This window comes from Panthera onca, chromosome A1, assembly GCF_046562875.1.
Source record: "Panthera onca isolate mPanOnc1 chromosome A1, mPanOnc1 haplotype 2, whole genome shotgun sequence".
Classification (NCBI taxonomy): domain Eukaryota; kingdom Metazoa; phylum Chordata; class Mammalia; order Carnivora; family Felidae; genus Panthera; species Panthera onca.
The window spans coordinates 124,026,057-124,046,202 of record NC_138339.1 but is presented as its reverse complement, the minus strand read 5'-3'; the positions used below and the strand labels follow the sequence as shown (position 1 = coordinate 124,046,202).

General features: G+C 41.4%; 1 protein-coding gene across 6 annotated transcripts in view; it reads right to left on the bottom strand.

Annotated features, from left to right (window-relative positions):
* SIL1 (SIL1 nucleotide exchange factor) overlaps positions 1 to 20,146 on the bottom strand; it is a 287,743-nt gene that overhangs the window by 72,115 nt on the left and 195,482 nt on the right. For all 6 annotated transcript variants that reach the window (XM_060637836.3, XM_060637835.3, XM_060637834.2 and 3 more), the window contains 3 exons: positions 19,491 to 19,590; positions 7,512 to 7,703; positions 1,643 to 1,764 (listed from right to left, as the gene is read on the bottom strand). In XM_060637836.3, coding sequence (XP_060493819.2) covers positions 1,643 to 1,764; positions 7,512 to 7,703; positions 19,491 to 19,590 — 414 coding nt within the window. The remainder of the gene's footprint in view (positions 1 to 1,642; positions 1,765 to 7,511; positions 7,704 to 19,490; positions 19,591 to 20,146) is intronic.

Here is a 20,146-nt window from a genome sequence, read left to right as displayed (position 1 = left end):
GTGATGCTGCATAAATGTTAACGTGGTCTTATGCTAATACAATCACAGAGAAGTCTTAATAATACCATGTACTGGCACACCCCCAGGGTGAGTTATGGCCTGCTAACCAGACCTAATGCATGCTTCTCAAGTCATTTAGTTAGTTTCTTTTAAATAAGATGTGACATCAAGAATGTTACACAGTTTCCCCCAAGAAATGAGTTTCCAGAAGCAATGGCAAGGGACATTTGCTCATATTGAAAGTAGAAAGAAGGTACTTGGGATTACAGGAAAGAATTCCATAAAGAGTCTGGGGAGAGAGCTTACTAATGTTTGATTTAGTTATTTCATGGCTTTTGAGAAACAAAAAGTGAGCCTTAGTAAGTTCTCAACCTTTTAAAGCCCTGAAGATAAGACCCTGGACTTCTCTCTAGGGCTGAAATCACAATGTTACCAATGACAAACTCACGGTTTCTCTACCATTCCAGTGGATGCACATGCAAACATTTCCTTGGGCTTCCGAAGAGCCTGTCTAGGCCTGGTAGACGAGACTGAGGGAGGTGGAGGGCCCTGGAAGCCACAGCCTTGACTGTCAACAATACAACCACAGGATAACTAGGGCTTGAAGATCAAGGCACGTTAGCCATAAGGGACACAAAGACGTGCAGGGTGCTCAGCCTTCCCTCATGCAACAATTCTTCTAGCCTTCCCAGCTTTGCCCCTCAATTTACTAAAAAAAGATGCTGAAGCCTTTCACAATGAGAAGGCATCAGAGATTCTGATTAAACGACAATAAACATGGATGGAAGGCAAAGGAAATCTTTTCAAAACAAAGCCTGCAATCGTAGAAATGTTCAAAATAGCCTTTCTGCTGCAACATCTTAATCCCAGCACTCAAGCAGAACAACCCCTAATAGCCACCACCCATGCCCATGCAGCAAGATCCAGAATACTGGTTATTTTAGAGGCACAGGAACAGATAGGAACAGATTTTCAAAAATGAAAGGAACTACAGCTACCAAGGACCAACTGCAGCTTGAAGACATCTTGACCTTTTTAGTATAGTGATGTAGTACCCAAAAACCTTTTTGCATCCACCCTTTAGAGATGCTGCCTCCCCACTCCTCTTGCCTTATCACTTTTCTAGCATAAGCCAGAATAAGTGAAATTAAAACAAATCCCAACCCAGAGAGTACAAGAACCTGATTGCATGTTGACTGGTACCAGACAATCAGAAGACATAATCCCCCCCAAAAGGCCCCCCTTGGTCAGGTTCATCATTTATTCATCACCAGACATGGCTTCGCTGCAAAAGGATCAACTCTTAGAGTTCATTCCTTCCCACCCAACTAGCTATGGTTGCTCTAACTTTTTATTGCTTTGAATACAAAAGAATGTGACCTATAGTACATTATTAAATGTCCTTAAGAGAAGGCAGAACAGAAAGTTGTACATGGTAAAAATATCTACTCGGAGTAAGGGCAGAATCAAATTCTTACTCTCGTTTCATTAGGATTACACTAAAATGTGGATAGGCACGTGCAAGAAAGAGTTAAAGTGTAACCTTCTTCCAGGCCAATCAGGCCAAAAATAAAGCTATACTTCACCTGAAGGACCCCGACAATTCTGCCAATGGGATGTCCATCCATGTCATGCCGCTCACCTGGAAAAGGCAGCCCCCAGCACAAATGCAGCATACTCCTTCACCAGGGGTTCTGTGCTGTTCAGCCCATTGATCACCACTTGAAGGCCACCGAAGGAAAGCAGGTCCTGTGCATTATCCATCTGTAACAAAGGCATGGCTTAGTATAGTCCAGCCATCAAGGATTACTGCCTTTCTTTTGGTGACTATTCTAAAAACCTAAAAAATCAAGTAAAAACCAATGGAGACCTTTCTAACAGGAAAAAGATATGTAAAAACAACCTAAATTCATTAATTTGAGATTTCTGAATTCATCTAACATGATTTTCGAGCACCTGTGTGGAAATGGCAGAAATGGCACCTAGTTATTGTTTATGCCAAACATGTCCTGGAAAATTCTAAAACCATAATAAATCACAAAGCTTACTCCAAATGTACAAGCTGTTAACACAAAGATCTGACATCGTCAGGACTAGTAAATAGTGCCATGCTTCCTATTGATGTCTAGTCCTAATGCAGGCAGTGAAAGCAGCAGACACACACACAAAAAAAAAGCTTTTTCAAATTTTGTTATTATTATTGCTTAAATGTTTATTTTTGAGAGGAAGAGAGAGAGCATGAGCAGGGGAGGTGCAGAGTGGGGGGGCGGGGGGAGAAGATCTGAAGTGGGCTCTGTGCTGACAGGAGAGAGCCTTATGCAGGGCTCCAACTCACAAACCATGATATCATGACTTGAGCCCAAGTTGGATGCTTAACTGACTGGTGCCACCCAGGCGCCCCAAAGGCTGTTTTTTAATTAGAAGTCAAGGGACTATGTAACATGAACCCTGTTGCAGAGGAAGGGGGGTCTAGCAGAGTGCTAGAGGAAGAATACCAATAATACCTCCTCTCCTCCCTCTTCCTCACTTCATACAGTCTAAGGCTGACTCACTGTGAGGGCACTCATGATAAAATGTATACAGAAGTCTCTCTCCAAGGCTATAGTGTGATAAAATCCTATCAAACAGCACTGGTCTAGGCTATCCTTTAAGGTCCAAAGCCCCAAGCCTAGACTCTCTTTTATTCTAAAGGGAATATCATGCCCCAGGCTTCATTAATATCCTGGAACAAGAACACTCAACTTGCTCAGAAAGGTCACTGGATCCGGTTTCCTTCATGCAGTAACTATGGTCTCCACTGGAAATACCTTTGTTGATACAAAGGCTGCCTCCTGCCCACAAGTGGATTCCACTCTACAAACATCAGGATAATGCAGGAAGCTAGAGCCCAACAATGTATCTGCTACCCACCTTTTTCCTCCAGATGCCACAGAGCCACTTCCTAACTTTGTCCTTCTAAACTAGACAAAGGCTCTAACAGAGAAACTGAGTTTGAAGGACTTTGATTCTTCCTGTGTTTCTGAGTGGAACTAGCCTGTTTTTACCACTTAGAAGATCATTTTTATATATTCTGGTATCATCTCCACAACAGCAGTTTTATTTTCTGTCTGTCCACTCTTGTAGATCCAGTGATTACAACAGCACTGAGTATATAATTAGGTACTCAATAAATAATTGGGTTTTTAAAAATGTTTATTTTTGAGAGTGAGAGAAAGAGAGGTAGTGTGGGAGCAGGACAGGGGAGGGGGGGGGGGGGATCCAAAACAGGCTCTGTGCTGATAGCAGGGAGCCTAACATGGGGCTAGAACTCGTAAACTGTGAGATCATGACCTGAGCCGAAGTCTGGCCCTTAACGGACTGAGCCACCCAGGAACCCCAATAAATAATTGTTAAACCAACGAACAAATCTGATCAGAAAAAAAAATGTTACTGCAATAAAGTCTACTGTGAATAAAAAAAAAAAGGCAACCTGGGGTATCTGTGCCAACAGAATGGATGGATCCCTGGTACCAGAGACCTAAAGACATGGCCAATCCAGGGTCCTGAACAAGCATCGAGTCTGCTGTGCCATAAGGGACCTAAGCCAGGGCTGGGATTTTTCTGTCCCAATCCGTCCTTATGAAGAGGAGTGATTACTGGGCCATAGGCCAGCCAACTAGAGAGAGTAGGAGACTGAGAGTTGACTGTTTGCTGACATAAGCACTAATAATACTTCATGAGCCTTCCTTTCTCACATACTCTAATTTTAAAACCTAAGAACGCACTGCCTCTTTTTGATCCTCCCTCCTCCAAGTTTTCTGGATAACAAAGCCATGGCTCAGAGCCCTGTCATTCCATGCCTGGGGTGGCCACTTGTCAAACCTGGTAGGAGTTCTTAATGGAGCAGCTGCCAGTCTAACAGCCGCAGAGCAACACAACCCGGAGTCCTAGAGGTTCTGATGCAGATGTAGTTTATCTTTATTACTACAAAGACAATTCAGGGTGTTAGAAATTCTAACATTTAGATAAGCACCTCAATCTCTTCAATATGTTTTCTCATTTGTTATTTCACTGAAGATGAGGAAGAATCATTCTGCTCACTGCACACCCAGAAGATCTAGCTTCAAAATCTGGGCCCTGCTCAGTATCACACAGGAGAAGGCATCATCAAGGCCCAGGTCTGCAGCTCCCCATCTAGATCTGGGGCCATAACTTTCCCCAGGCTGCCTTCAGTTTGGGGAGAGACAGGTGGACAGAAACTCAAGGCAGAGGGAGGAAGGGCAGGCATGAGGAAGGGAACTGTGCCAACACTCTGGCAGAAAAGAGAGAATAGAGCACTGGACAGGCAATGAGAGGATAGGAAACAGAGAAAGGGAGAAATGATGGTTAATAACTGAGGAGTCATGTGAGGGGAGGCAAACATACTGCCCTAGGGTACATGAGGCAGACAGAGGCTGTACCTCATAAATAACTCACTATTTTCCAAATACACAGTTTAGCTTTTCACAAATCTTGTTTAATAATTCCAATATAGCTGTGAAGAGTCCTAGGGCAGATCCTGTTTGGGTCCTTGAAGCCTGTGGCTCCTCAAAGTTTCTAAACAGTGAGTCTAGAACCAGAGTGGACTGGTGAAGTTTCTGGCAAGGGGAGTCCTATCTTCCTCAAAGCTAGCACTTTATTACCCAACTCCCCATCACAACTAGAATTAAAGGTTAAGCTGTGTCTTCTTTAATTCCTCTGTGAAATCACAAGTCAACACTGTGGTATGATAGCCTGACATACCAGCCCAAAGCAAGAACCTTGTATTTCTAATCTAAAGGCCGATGACTCAGAACATTTATGACTCTTCTGCCCACAGAGCCAAGTTTGGCCTCACGAGGAAAATGGTTCCAGGGCTGACCTCAAACTAAGTTACGTGATGTTGAAGAAACTTTTTACCCCACCTAGTAACCCATGAAAGCAGAATACAACGTCACCCTAGAGAGGACCCGCCGCCAGATAACTGGCAGGCTTGCATGAGAAAAAAATTTTGGAGGGCGCCTGGGTGCCTCAGTCGGTCAAGTGTCCAACTTCAGCTTAGGTCATGATCTAGCGGTTTTTGAGTTCGAGCCCTGCATCGGGTTCTGTGCTGACAGCTTGGAGTCTGGAGCCTGTTTTAGATTCTGTGTCTTGTGCTCTCTCTGCCCCTCCCCTGCTCACGCTCTCTGTCTCAAAAATAAATAAAACATTTAAAAAAAAGTTTTTTTTTGTCTGGGCCCTGCTAGCCTCCTGGGTACTCACTGCCCTGTGGATATAAGTTCTCCAGTGATTTTGGCCTTTTATGCTCAACTAAAGTCAGGGCCTATAGAAACCTGATACCTAAAGATCCACCCAAGTATGTTAAGTGAGAAAAAAATAAAAGCTGCCAAGATCAGAGCAGGACTGAGTTGGCCACTAACCCCTAGGATCCTTAATCCTTTAAATATCTGCAATGGAAAAGCTGTTGGAATTCTTGTTTTTCACCCTGGAGAGAAAGACAGGAAAAGGGAAAGAGAACTCAGGCCCACTTTCTCTCTAAGAGGATCATAGACCTGCTATTTGAGGCCTGAGAAAGAGTTATGAGCAAAGAAAGAAGATGAAGAGGCCACATCATAATTCCTGCAGATAGAGTATACACTCATCCTCTCTCATCACAAAGGCAGGCAAAATACTAAAGAAAGAAAGAATGTCTTTTAGCCTAGTTTATAGAGAACAAGGACGCAGTCATGCGTGGGAGGATGCTGAAGATCTGTATCTTGATGAGGATCTCAAACAAGCTTTTGATTATGATTACACAGTCTTCCTGGGCCACCATCATCCCTAGTCTGAATTACTGCAATAGCCTCCTGTCTGGTTTCCGTGCTTCTACCCACACCCCCTGCCTCCAGTCTAATTCTTAACAAAATGGGCAGAGGGATCCTTTAAAGCCAAGTCAGAGCATGTTGTTCTTATGCTCAACAGCCTTTAATAATGTTCAGTTTCATATTCTTTTCCATGGTCTACAAGGCACCCCATTATCTTCCTCTCATTATCTAAGCTTCATCTACTTCCCTCTCTTCTTTCAGCTCCAACTACATGGACTTGCTCTGATTCCATAAACACACTACACATGCTCCCACCTTAAGGGTTTGGTACTTGCTGTTTCTCCTGCCTGAGATGCTCCTTTCCAACACTGCCAGTCCTTACCAAGATCTACCTTTATTTTCCTATAGCATTTTTCAAATTTAAACACACCATCTATAATTTATTTATGAGTTACATTTATTATCTATCTGTCTCTGCTATACGGTAAGCTCCAATTTTGCTCACTATATGTATTTTAAGTGCCTGTAATAGGTCTTGGTACTTAACTGGCATTCAATAAATTAATTTATTGAATATTAAACAGGTTCTCTTGGCTCCTTCTCCTTAGATCTACCTAAGCCCTTCTGAGCTTCATTCAAATGATACCAGTATCCTGGAAGAGGCAGAGTGACCAAAAGGTGAAGAGCACAGTTTTGGGTCAGACAGACCTTACTGCAGATCCCAGCTCTAGCACTCACTAACTGGGTGAACGTGGGCAATCTCAGATGTGACCTGTGTCTTACTTGCCTCAGTTATAAAATAGAACTAATAACAACACCCACTCAAAAGGCAGCTGTGGAAGCCAATGAAATGATGTGTACAAAGTACTTGAGTAAGTGGCTTGTCTGTGGTAATGCTCAATAAATATTAACTATTATAATTATGGCACAAGTGTGATCAGTCCCTTCCCTGCTACAAACTCTCTAACGAGTCTTAAAATTAAGGATAAAATCATAAAGAGCCTGCTATTCCCAACTCCACCTCTCTGAATCTCTAACTTTTTCACTTTAGGTATGCTATCCTATCTAGTATTTCCCAGGTCCTCAGTCTCACCAAGCTCTCTCTTCTCTACCTTAGACTCTTTGCACATGTTATTTCCCCTGCCTAAAGTAATCTGATCCAAGGGTTGGCAAACTTTTCCAAAGGGGCTGACAGTAATTATTTGTGGCTTTTGTGAACCATAGGGTTTCTGACACAACTATTAAACTCTGCATTGTACCATAAAAATAGCCCCCAACAATAGAATACATAAAAAAACAGGTGTGGCTATGTCCCAATAAAACTTTATCTACAAAAGCCTTTTTCAACACCTCTAACTAGGTTAAGTTCCCTATTATATACTTCCACATTACACTCTGGAGCCATTATCACAATCTTAAATTTAAATTATCTCATTATTAAATTGTTCATTCTTCAATTGTTGTCTATTTTGCCTCTGCTGTATCATCACTGTTGAAAAAATAATGGAGGTTAACATTCCCAATGAAAAAGAGATTAGCCCTCCCTTCTAGAATTTATCTTACTATAATAGCTATTGGTCTAGGTTAAAAGCATATGCCCTGAGAGAGAAGTAAAGATGTTGATGCTATTTCCTTAGGATTCAGGGCAAGGAGGTTTGTTGTCAGAGAGGTTAGTTAAAAGTCAGATTTATGGACAAAGAAATACATTACCTGATGGACATAATATTCAAGATCAAAGAGTGCAGCAATCTTCTCTTCTAGGCTGGAGCTGGAACTATTGAATTTGTTGATCAGCCGTACCATGATCTGCATGTCAGTCTCAATGACAACATTCAGCTCCTCAAAGTCCTTCTTCAGCTCCTCAATGGGGCGAAAGAGCTGTTTAATCTTGGCCTGTCTTGCCTAAGAAGATAATTGAAGCAAAGAGATAATTAGGTCAATTGGAGACATTTCCCCAAGACTCTTGTGGTCTACCATGGACGCTCATTTTCAAACAACTACTGCTCCAGAATTCAAAACCTTCTTTCATCTGTACTATCCAAAAATCCTACCACAGGAATATCTCATCTTATTGCACTTCACTTTGCCACACTTAGAGATAATACATTTTTTACAAATTTAAAGTCTGTGGTAACCTGCATTTAGCAAGGCTATCAGCACCATTTTCCCAACAACATTTGCTCATTTTGTGTCTATCACATTTTGGTAATTCTTGGACTATATCAAATGTTTTCATTATTATTATATTTGTTACTGTGCTCTATGATTAGTGGTTTTTGAGATTACTATTGTAACTGTTTTGGGTTAACAAACCACACCCATATGACAGTGAACTTAAGTGATCAATGTTATGTATGTTCTGACTGTTCCACCGACAGGCAATTCCCCCATCTCTCTACCTCTCTTCGGGCCTCCTTATTTCCTGAGACACAGTGATAATAAAATCAGGCCAATTAATAACCTTACAATGGGTTCTTAAGTGTTCGAGTGAAAGCAAGAGTCTCACGTCTCATTTTAAATAAAAATCTAGAAATGATCAAGCTTAGTAAGGAAGGCACATCAAAAGAAGAGATAGCAAAAGACAAGCCTCTTGTGCCAAACAATTAGCCAAGGTGGGAATGCCAAGAGTTCCTGAAGGAAATTCAAAGCGCTACTCTAGTGAACACAGGAACAATAAGAAAGCAAAACAGTCTTATTGCTGATATGGAGAAAGTTTTAGCGCTCTGGATAAAAGATCAAACCAGTCACAACATTTCCTTAAGCCAAAGCCTAATCCAGAGGAAGGCCCTAAACTCACTTTAATTCTATGAATGCTGAGAGAGGTGAGGAATCTACAGAAGAAAAACTTTGAGGCTAGCGGAGATTGGTTCATGAGGCTTAAGAAAACAAGCCACCTCCATAACATACAAGTGCAAGATGAAGCAAAAGTGCTGATATAGAAGATGCAGCAAGTTTTCCAGAAGATATAGCTAATTCATGAAGGTGGCTATATTCAGCAACAGATTTGCAATGTAGATGAAATAGCCCTCTATTGGAAGAAGATGCCATCTAGGACTTATATAGTTAGAGAGGAGAAATCAATGCCTGGCTTCAAAGCACAGGCTGATTTTCTTGTTAGGGGCTAATGTAGCTGGTGACTTTAGGTTGAAACCAGTGTTTATTTACGTCTACAAATCCAAGGCCCCTAAGAATTAAGCTAAATCTATCAGGCCTGTATTCTATAAATAGAACAAAGCCTGAATGACAGCATGTCTGTTTACAACATGGTTTACTCAATTATGTTGAGACCACTGTTGAGACATACTGCTCAGGAAAAAAAATTCCTTTCAAACCATTATTGCTTATGGACAATGCACCTGGTCACCCAAGAGCTCTGATGGAGACGTACAACGAGATTAATGTTGTTTTCATGCCTGCTAACATAACACCTATTCTGCAGCCCATGGATCAAGGATTCACTTCAACTTTTAAGTTCCAATTAGAATATTAAGAAAATACATTTTGTAAGTCTACAGCTGCCGTAGGTAATGATTCTCCTAATGGAACTGGGCCAAGTAAATTGAAAACCTGTTGGAAAGGATTCACAGTTCTAGATACCATTAAGAACATTGTTGATTTATGAGAAGAGGTCAAAAAATCAACATTCACGGGAGTTTGGAAAAAGGAGGTTCCAGCTCTCATGGATGAATGTGAGGAGTTCAAGACCTCAGTGGAAAAAGTCACTGCAGATGTGGTAGAAATATCTAGAGAATCAGAATTAGAAGTGGAGCCTGAAGATGTGACTAAACTGTTACAATAGGATGATGAAAATTTAGCAAATGAGGAGTCACTTCTCACGGATGACCAGAGACAGTGGTTGCCTGACATGGAATCTACTCCTGGTGGATGTGCTGTAAAGAAAGTTGAAAAATGCCAACAAAGGATTTAGAATACTCCGTAAACTTAGTTGATAAAACAGCAGCACGGTTTGAGAGAACTGACTCCCAATTTTTTGAGACAAGTTCTACTGTGGGTAGAATGTTATCAAACAGCATCACATGCTACAAAGAAACTGTTCATGAAATCCTTCAATGTGGCAAACTTCACTTACTGTAAGAAACTGCCACAGCCACCCTAAAATTCAGTGGCCACTATCCTCATCAGTCAAGCAGCCATCAGCATTGAGGCAGGACAGTCCCCAAGCAAAAGGATTACAACTCACTAAAAGCTCAGGTGGTTGGCATTTTTCAGCAATAAGCTCCTTTTTAAAAAAAATTTTTTAAGTTCATTTTTTTATTTTTGAGAGAGAGAACAAGCAAGGGAGGGGCAGAGAAAGAAAAGGAGGCACAGAATCCGAAGCAGGCTCCAGGCCCCGAGCTGTCAGCACAGAGCCTGACGCAGGGCTCGAACCCACAAACCTTGAGATCATGACCCGAGCAGAAGTCAGGCACCCAACCAACTGAGCCACTCAGGCGCCCCAGCAATAAAGTTTTTTTGAACTAAGGTATGTATATTGGTTTTTTTAGACATAATGCTATCCTACACTTAACAGAGTACAGTATAAAATAAACATAACTTTTATATGCCCTGGGAAACCAAAAAATTAATCTGACTTGCTTTATTGCAGTGGCCTAGAACCAAACCCACAGTATCTCCAAGGTACACCTATACCTTCTAGGATGCCCACAGAAGACAGCCCTCAGAGTCTAACCATATAGACCTCTGCCCCAAAACACACGATTTTCCAAGGCTCACTTATACCAGCCTGACTTACAATGTTCAAAAAGAATGGAAAGTCTTCTTGTTGCAATCACTGAAGTCAGGGGAAGCAATGAAAGCTCACCTTCAACCCCTAACCTCACACGAAAAGGCTGAGGTTTAAGGTCAAATTATCTGTACCTTGCTTCTCTATCTTCTACAATGACTGAATACCTTCACTTTGCCCTGCCCAATCCAGCAACATTTTAGAGAAACCGGACATAGGAAACTGTGGGTAAAGAGCTACCAGAGTGGGAGCAATCTGCTGATGAAAATTAGATCACTGTCATTACTGTCAATCTAACTACATGTGTACAATTTGTTCAACTGTCTGAAGTGGCTAAATTACTGTATGTACTACACTCAAGTCTCAATTTTCTCTCAATACCTCCCCACTGTACACACATACAAAAGTTTTAAAATTATGTTGGAGGTGAATAAAAGACTTCAATTAGATACTTTACACATGTGACACTCCTGTTTACTTCCCAATTTTAGAGGATAGTGCTCATAAAGAGAGTCTGAAAGATCACAGTGGTTTTGAGTCTCTATCTTCCAAGAAAAATTAAAAGGCACGAATATTTATAAAAAGCAGAATGATGAATAGCTGTCGGCTCCAAACTGCTCATCTATTACCTATGGGTTTTTTCCCCAGTTATAAGTACTCCATAGAAACACCAACCAAAGAAACGAATCAGCCTCTCTTAAAAAAAGACCAAGCTCCTAGCAGAGCAATCACATCTAAGGGATGTCATATCCTGTTTCTTTGGGTTAAAACAAGAGTGAAATGCTTCCCCTACACCCAGCTAAAGGACCCTGGATGGCCGCCAAAGGAAGGGCAAAGAGGTCCAGGGAAGCTGAGTCACTGCCTAGAGCTGTTGTATGTCAGGCAAGTGAGCAGGGTAAGAAACAAGGCTCCTCTACCTCACAAAAGTGATGTGCACCTGGCCCTCAGGAAGGCCTTTAAAGCAACAATAACTTTTTATTTTGCAATAATTATAAGCTCACAGAAAGTTAGAAAAATAATATAGGAGTACCATGTACCCTTTGTTCAGCTTCCCCCAATGGTAACATCTTACGTAACAACAGTATGCTAACAGAACCAAGAAAATAACAAAGGTACAATACTGTTAACTAGACTATAAGCCTTATTCAGACTTTATCAGCTTTTACATGTACACATTTGCTTATACGCACATGTGTATTATTCTACACAGTTTTATCTAATGTATACATTCATGTATCCACCAGAACAATCAGGCTACTGAACTATTCCACCACCACCAAACAACTCCATTGAGCTACCCCTTTATAAGCTGCACCTCATCCTCCCACCCATCCCTGTGCCCTGGCAACCACTAATTTTTTCTACATATCCATAATTCTGGCATTTGAGGAATATTATAAAGATGGACTCACACAGTCTGTAATCTTTTGAGATAGGTTTTTTTTTTATCTGAACATAATGCACTTGAGATCTATCCAAGTTATCACACGTATCAATGGTTCATTTATTTTTTTTTAAGTCTATTTATTTTTTGAGAGAGAGAGATAGAGAACATGTGAAAGAGAGAGAGCACCCACATGGGAGAGGGGCAGAGAGAGATAATCACAAGTAGGCTCTATCCTGTCAGAGCGGAGCCTGAAGTGGGGCTTGAACTCACGAATTGTGAGACCATGACCTTAGTAGAAATCAAGAGTGAGATGCTTAAAAGACTGAGTCACCCAGGTGCCCCAATGGATCATTTATTTTTTTTTTAATTTTTTTTCAACGTTTTTTATTTATTTTTGGGACAGAGAGAGACAGAGCATGAACGGGGGAGGGGCAGAGAGAGAGGGAGACACAGAATCGGAAACAGGCTCCAGGCTCTGAGCCATCAGCCCAGAGCCTGACGCGGGGCTCAAACTCACAGACCGCGAGATCGTGACCTGGCTGAAGTCGGACGCTTAACCGACTGCGCCATCCAGGTGCCCCTGGATCATTTATTTTTAATGCTGAGTAGCATTCCACTCTATAGGTATACAGTTTGCTTAACCATTTACCTGTTGAACATTTGAGATGTTTCCAGGTATTGGCTATTATGAATAAAATCACATGAATATTTGTATAAAGGCTTTTTAAAAAATGTTTACTTATTTTGAGAAAAAGACAGAGAGAGAGAGAGAGAGAGAGAGAGAGAGAGAGAGAGAATCCCAAGCAGGCTTGGCATTGCCAGTACAGAGCCCAATGTGGGGCTCAAACTCACAAACCATGACACCATGACCTAAGCTGAAATCAAGAATCAGATGCTTAACCAACCGAGGCAACCAGGTGCCCCTGTATAAAGGTTTTTTATATAAATTTAAGTTCTTATTCCTCCAGGATAAATGCCCACAAGCATAACTACTGGGTCATATGATAAGCATATGTTTGGTTTTATAAGAAACTGCCTGTTTTCCACAGTGACTGTACCATTTTACATTCTCACCAACAATGTGTGAAAGACCCGGTTTCTCCACATCCCCACTAGTATTTAATATTATCATCATTTTTGTTGTAGGTATTCTTATAGATGCATAGTGTTACCTCATTAAGGATTTAATTTGCATTTCTCCAAAATCTAATGACATTAAACATCTTCTCAAGTGCTTATCTGCCATCCACAAATCTTAGGTGAAATGTCTGTTCGTTTCCTTTGCTCATTCTCTAAATACGTTGTTGTTTTTACTGCTGAGCTTTTAGAGTTCTTTTCAGTCTAGATACAAGTCTTTAATCAGACACAGTCTTTGCTTTGCACCAAACTTAAACATGCCAAATTCAAGGACTATAGTTTAGCTAACACCATTCTCCCAACACTACCCAAATTTCAGTTACTACAGATTTCAGCTAACTACAATTGCATCAACTACAAACTTTGCTGCTAGCTCTTCAGTCCACAAATCACTACATATAACATAAACGCTCATGATGATGAGTGGCTGATCACACTACTTCTTTCGAAGTATGACTGGTCACTGTGGATTCATTACTCAGTTCATACACAGATGTCAAGTGTGTAGTTGTAGGACTTCATCATCCTCTAATGATAAATCCATGTAACATTTCATAAAAACGGATAATCAAAAGAAAGAACTGGCCAAGAAAGATCAAAGTGTAGCAAAGAAATAAATAGTGGTAATTCTGATAGTAAAATTCATATTGAACATATATGTAGTTACAGAATAAGTCATAATTTTTGCTTCAACTATCCAACATTTTTAAAACATAAGAGAAAGTCTATACTTTCTTCCCTTATTTTGATACATTTCGTTGTTCTTTTCTTCTTCCTGATGTTTCCAGTTTCTTTCTGCTATTATTTCCTTTCTATTTGGAGAATATTCTCTAGTCATTCTTTTAGGTAGGTCTGCTGGTTACAAATTCTTTTAATTTTCTTTTGTGCAAGAATGCCTTGATTTCTTTTTCACTCATGAGAATACTTTCATTGGGTATAAAATTCTAAGATTATAATTTTTTTTTCAGCACTTGAAAAATACTGTGTCACATAGTCTGGTCTCTGTGGTATCAAATGAAAAATGCACTGTCAATCATTGTTCCAGCAGTATATTGTTTCTAACCAGCTGCTTTCAACATTTTTTCTGTATTTCATTTTCAGGAGGTTGACTGTGAAGAGTCATGGTGTTGATTTCTCTGAGTTTATCCTACTGAAAATTCATTCAGTTTCAAGAATCCATTCATTTATGCTCTTGACCATATTTGGGGATTTTTCCATCTTTTTTTTTTTTTTAAACTTTTTTTTAATGTTTATTTATTTTTGAGAGAGAGAGCGAGCTGGGAAGGGGCAGACAGAAAGGGAGACACAGAACCTGAAGCAGGCTCCAGGCACCAAGCTGTCAGCACAGAGCCCGACAAGGGGTTCAAACTCATGAACCGTGAGATCATGACCTGAGCCAAAGTCAGACGTTAACCAACCGAGCCACGTAGGCACCCGCCCCATCTTTATTTCTTAGTTTATGTTTTCATTATTTTTCAGTATTCTTTCTCTTTTCCTAAGACTCCAATGGCAGAAATATTAGATCTTTTCTTATAATCACACAAGTCCCTAAGTCTCTGTTCACTGTTTTTCCTATTCATTTTCTCTGTTATTTAGACTTTTTAGTAATTTCTGTCAAGTTCATTGGTTCTTCTCTCTCTTCCCTATTCTGCTACTGAGCCCATTCAATGTTTTTAAACAATGTTGGTTGTATTTTTCCAGTTCTAAAAATTCCATTTGATTCTTTTTTACATCATCTAGTTCTTTGCTGAGGTTGTCATTTGTTTCAAGAGTTTTCACAATTGTTTGTTGAACCACTTTTATGTTAACTGCTTTGAAATCTTTGTAATTCAAAACTTCTGTGTCCTCTCACTTTTGGCATTTGTTAATTGTCTTTCCTAATTCAAGGTTTGATGTTCTTAGTTCTTGGTATGGTGAGGGTTGTTTTATTTTGTTTTTTTTGTTTTTTTTTTATCCTGGACATTTAGGTATCAAGTTTTACAACTATGAAGCCTATTCAATCTTCTTTTTCAGCAGGCAGTTACAATGTTTACATTTAATATGCTGATTCTGTCCTTCTTGTATGGCTGTAACTGTAAGACAGTTTCGTTTCCAGACCCTTTACAGTGTTATTTTGGTCTGTTTCCTTTATGTGCTACCCAGAGGCTCATCCAAAAACCTGGCAGTGTTCCACAACTTAGTTCAGTTCTCAAATCTTCTGCTATGTTAATTCTGGTCAGTTTCTCATGTGGGTCACTAGAGACTTGCCCAGAACTTCATTTGTGAAATCCCTTTCTCCAGCTCCCTTTTCTCCAAAATCCTACCACCGGTTACTAGTTAGGAGGAAGAACAACGTCACCTGCTGCCAGTAGACACTCTACATTGGTCTTTCCTTAGCTTCTATATCACCTGGGTGGGGGAAGTGAAACACTTCTTCATTGCTGCTGGTCTGAGGGTGGAAGTTTGGGCTTATCACTTACCCTCACTGACACTGCCCCAGAATGGGGAGCAGAACGATGCCTCACACTATGTCAGTGCCACCAAGGAGAAGGTAGGACTATAGATTCTCCATTCACCACCATCTCTTAGACACCACCCCTCCCCTCCATCTCTGCTCCCCCACCCTCCCACCTCTGCCAACACACACAATGGCATCACCTCAGCTCCAAGTGAAAAACCACCTTGGTAGTGTCAGGCAGGGGAAGACATTCAAGTACATTTCTTGGTGTCTCAAGACACCATCCCAACAGGAGAACCAGCCTGCTACTTCCATGTGTCTGCAGGTAACACACCAGCACGAGAAGCAGCGAACAGTCTTCTACCACTGGGCAGAGGGGAGAAATTCCAGCTGTCTGTTCAATCATTGAATCCAGCTCTCTGTTCAATCTTGGTCAAGATAGCAGAGCAATGCATCACATCATCTCATTGCCATCGGTAGGGGGGGTCTAAGTTCAGCCTCTCTGCTTGGCTTCTGCTGACACCATTCTGGTGGAGGAGTAAGAGTGCAGCCTGCTACCACCAAGTGGAAGATGGACATTCAAGTTCCTGATTCAACTTCCACTGGTACTAAGGGTGGGATGGGACATTTCCATTGTTTTTGGCTAAAGTAGCCAAAAGTACTGTCAAAAAGGGTTTTGTTCTATTTGGCTGCCCTTTTCCTAGTGATTTCTCTAGAAAGACCAGGTCTTCTTTAGGGCTTTTTCTATCTGTACCTGTTAGCATTTCCTGGGTGTGGGCTCCTCCAATACCCACTCTGAGATATACAAAGGGGGAAAAGAAAGCCCAAGGAACTCAGTGTTGTGTCATTCTTCCAGTTCTAAGGTCCCTAGCCAGTCTGCTTTCTTCTTCCCACCTTGTAGAGTCTTCTAATATTTGCTTTCAGTATTACGCCCAAGGTTTTTAGTTGTTCTTAGCAGGAGAAATAGTAAGAAATGAGTCTACTTTATCTTGTCCAGAATCAAAAGTCTGAGAAGGTCCCATTTTTAAGTGGAGCAATTTATAGCTACAGGTGAACAATAGCTGACATAATAAAATAAAGCATCAAGACACTTAGGGTAATGGAGGTATAAAGGGATCAGATTCGACAACAAAAGCCCAAATCTGTTTGGCCAGACAGAGCTTTTCCACAAAGCAAGGGATTCTGGGAAGGACTGATTCATTTAAATCTAAGGTACCAATATACATAATAGAATTGGTGCCCTTCCACCTAAAAAATCAAGTAAAAATATTTCAATTGATAGTATTGGCACAATATTTGACAGTATTATTTTTATAAATAGCAAAAGCACCATAAAACCTGGGTTTAAAGACTGATAAACAAAAAGGATGATGCCATCTGTAGCCAGGAGCCTGAGATATGTCAGAAACTCCCCAACCTACTTCAAGTCAATTTATTTGCCAGTCCCAAGGGCACTGACAATAAACTGAGTCAATCTAGACAGGCTCCAAATGAAAGCAGGAGAAAAATCCTAGGACCCAGCACCTCAGTGAAGAAGCCAATAACCTACACTCCACAGAAGTGAAAAAGGAGTGTGGCAATTCTATCTTCAAACTGGCAGCTGACTTAAACCAGCTGGGACAGGGATCCTACATTTGGGTACTGGTATTGGAATCTTCTCTTGTTAGGGGAAAGGATTCTTTTCAGTTGGCAAAAACAGCAACTTAAAACTTAATCTCTTGCTTTTAAGTTAAAAAAAGAATATTTTCTTAATATTCATAGTTTTCTACACAAACTTTATCATGTGAAAGAATACCATTAAAAGAGAACAAAGAGAAGAGGGGTGCCTGGGTGGCTCGGTCAGTTAAGCGTTCAACTTCGGCCCACTTTGGCTCAGATCATGATCTTGACACTCGTGAGTTCGAGCCCCACATCAGGCTCTGGGGTTCACGCTGAGACCTGGGAGCCTGGAGCCTGCTTAGGATTCTGTGTCTCCCTGCCTCTCTGCCCTTCCCCCACTCACACTCTGTCTCTCTCTCTCTCTCTCTCTCTCTCTCTCTCTCTTGCTCAAAAATACATTTTAAAAAAAAATTTAGGGGCTCCTGGGTGGCTGAGTCAGTTAAGCACCCAACTTCAGCTCAGGTCATGATCTTACACCTCATGAGTTAAAGCCCCACATCGGGCTCTGTGCTAACAGCTCAGAGCCTGGAGCGTGCTTCAGATTCTGTGTCTCATTCTCTCTCTGCCTGTCCCCCATTGTGCTCTCTCTGTCCTTCAAAAATAAATAAACATTACAAAAAATTTTTAATTAAAAAAAAGAGAACAAGAGAAGAGATGGGGTACAGTGGGTCTTCCACCCACAGAGAAGACATGGAACAGGGGCTGACTGCTTGTTACTGTCAGGCCCATATGGGGTCCATGGTGAAGGGATGGTGAGTGGGCATGAGCCCAACCCCTGGCCACAGGAAGGTCAATCTTGCTCAAGGCACCGAGGCACACAATGCTCACCTCTGCTGGCCTCAGCTTCACCAGTTAAGGGGATTTGCTTTTCCTCATCCTCCCAAACCCAGTTAATATATCTGTGGTGGAATGAAATTTTACCTGTCCCCTTCCTACGCCCACTGCTGCTACTACTGCCATCCTGCTACTCATCTTCTCATACCATATACACTCTCCATGCTGGTAGATGTGACTTCACTAAGATGAGTGAAGACATGGAGACTTGGTCTGCATGTTAACACATCCTAATTAGGTCCTCCTTGACACCAAAAAAAGAAAAAAAAAAAAAAGAAAAAGAAAAAGGCTGATTTGTCTCAGAACTGCTTAACTCAAAAGGATCTGAGGGACCTAAGGCTTCCTCCACTTAAGATAGAAGCTGTCAATAACCTGATGCTGCCCCTCCAAGATACGCCAGGATTCTGGGCCAGCAGCAGAGATGCAAACAAAGAAAAAGAGAATTATGAGGGTAAAAGGAAGAGAGAACTTGCAAAGGTCTCCAAAGTAGCCACTGGAGGAGCTTCTTTGAAGGAGAGGACTCAAATGGAAATATAAAAACTAATTTGTGACATTCTCTGGCTATCACATGAGTTCACAATCTATCTAAAGAGTAAGATTTCTTGCTGGTATAAGCCTGTACTCACAAGCCCTCCCAGACACTAGGGGCATAACCAAGGGACTACAATTCTGCCTCTTTCTCCTTCTCACTCCCTTAGTTTGTACACAAATTTAAAACTGGAGGAAATGTCAGCCGTCCTCTTGTTTCCCACACCCCCCACCCCAGCCCCACCACCTTATTGTACATTTAAGGAACCTGAGGCCTGGAATAAGGAATACATTTGCTATGAGGCCTAGAAAAAGGGAATACATCTGTTACATGTTCAAAGGACAAGGATCAAGACTTCCTTCCCAGCCCGGCTCCTCCATCCTTTAAGCTTTTGTCTAATCCAAGTGTAAGTAAGGAGGTCTGGGTTTTAATCTCTATTCTCCTCACTCTTGTCTGTGATAATGAAGAGTGCAACTATCTCTGCCGTGTGCCTCAATTTGTTGAGGCCCAAACATGTAATGTGAAGTTGGATCCTAAATAATGAAATGCTCCCAGTATTGGTATTTTTAAAAAATAGTCCAATAAGGATTACTTATTTGGCATTAACTGCACTTTATTTTACAATATTATGGGGCGCCTGGGTGGCTCAGTCAGTTGAGCGTCCAACTTCAGCTCAGGTCAGGATCTCGCAGTGAGTTCGAACCCTGTGTCAGGCTCTGTGCTGACAGCTTGGAGCCTGGAGCCTGCCTCGGATTCTGTGTCTCCCCCTCTCTCTGCCCCTCCCCTGCTCATGCTCAATCGCTATCTCTCAATAATGAATAAACTTTAAAAAATTTTTTTAAATTATTTTACAATATTATTATCATTACCCCATGTTTATTTTAAGAGCTTGTGGAAGAAGTGACTCCCTTCAAGGTCATCCTGTAGGCTTATACTAACTCCCTGGGAAGAATATCACATACCTTGTCTTCCTTTGAACTCTCCACTTCTGTCCCCTCCTTGAATTTTGCCAGTGCACTCTTGAGGTCCTGAGATGTGTAGGTGTTGGCGTTTATGTCCAGCCTGTCCAAAAAGAAGGTGAAAGTTAGAAAGGAGGCACCATTTTTCCCAAGAAAGAAACTTCACTAGGTGGCTGGTACTCCCAAACAAGGTAAGCCATGGCCAGCTCGAACTCAGAGTGCACTACCCTAGCTTTGCCTTCGGTCAGCCACAAGTCTAAGAGGTAATCTTACCTTAAAGCTAGAAGAAGAAATACAAAGCTGAAGAAGGGGTCATTTTATTAAAGAGGATGAAATGGCATGGGGCAGACAAAGGCCCACCATGGACAGACCACTCTCAGCCAGCTACTTAGGCAGAAATAAGTCTGGAATGTCTGTGCAGTGCTGTTCTGTCAGCATGTGCCAGGGCTGGACCTCCTGGAGGGCAGTGGGCACAGATAAGGGGAATAACATGCACCCAATTTATATTCTTCTAATAAACGGATCAATGGGGACCTGAACCCCCCCATGCATGTCTGGTCTGATTTTACAAGGCAGCCTTTCTTCACAAAAACAGTTTAGATAAATTCACACCTTTAAAACCAACTCCTGGGCCCAGAGTTGATGCAGAAGGTATGTGC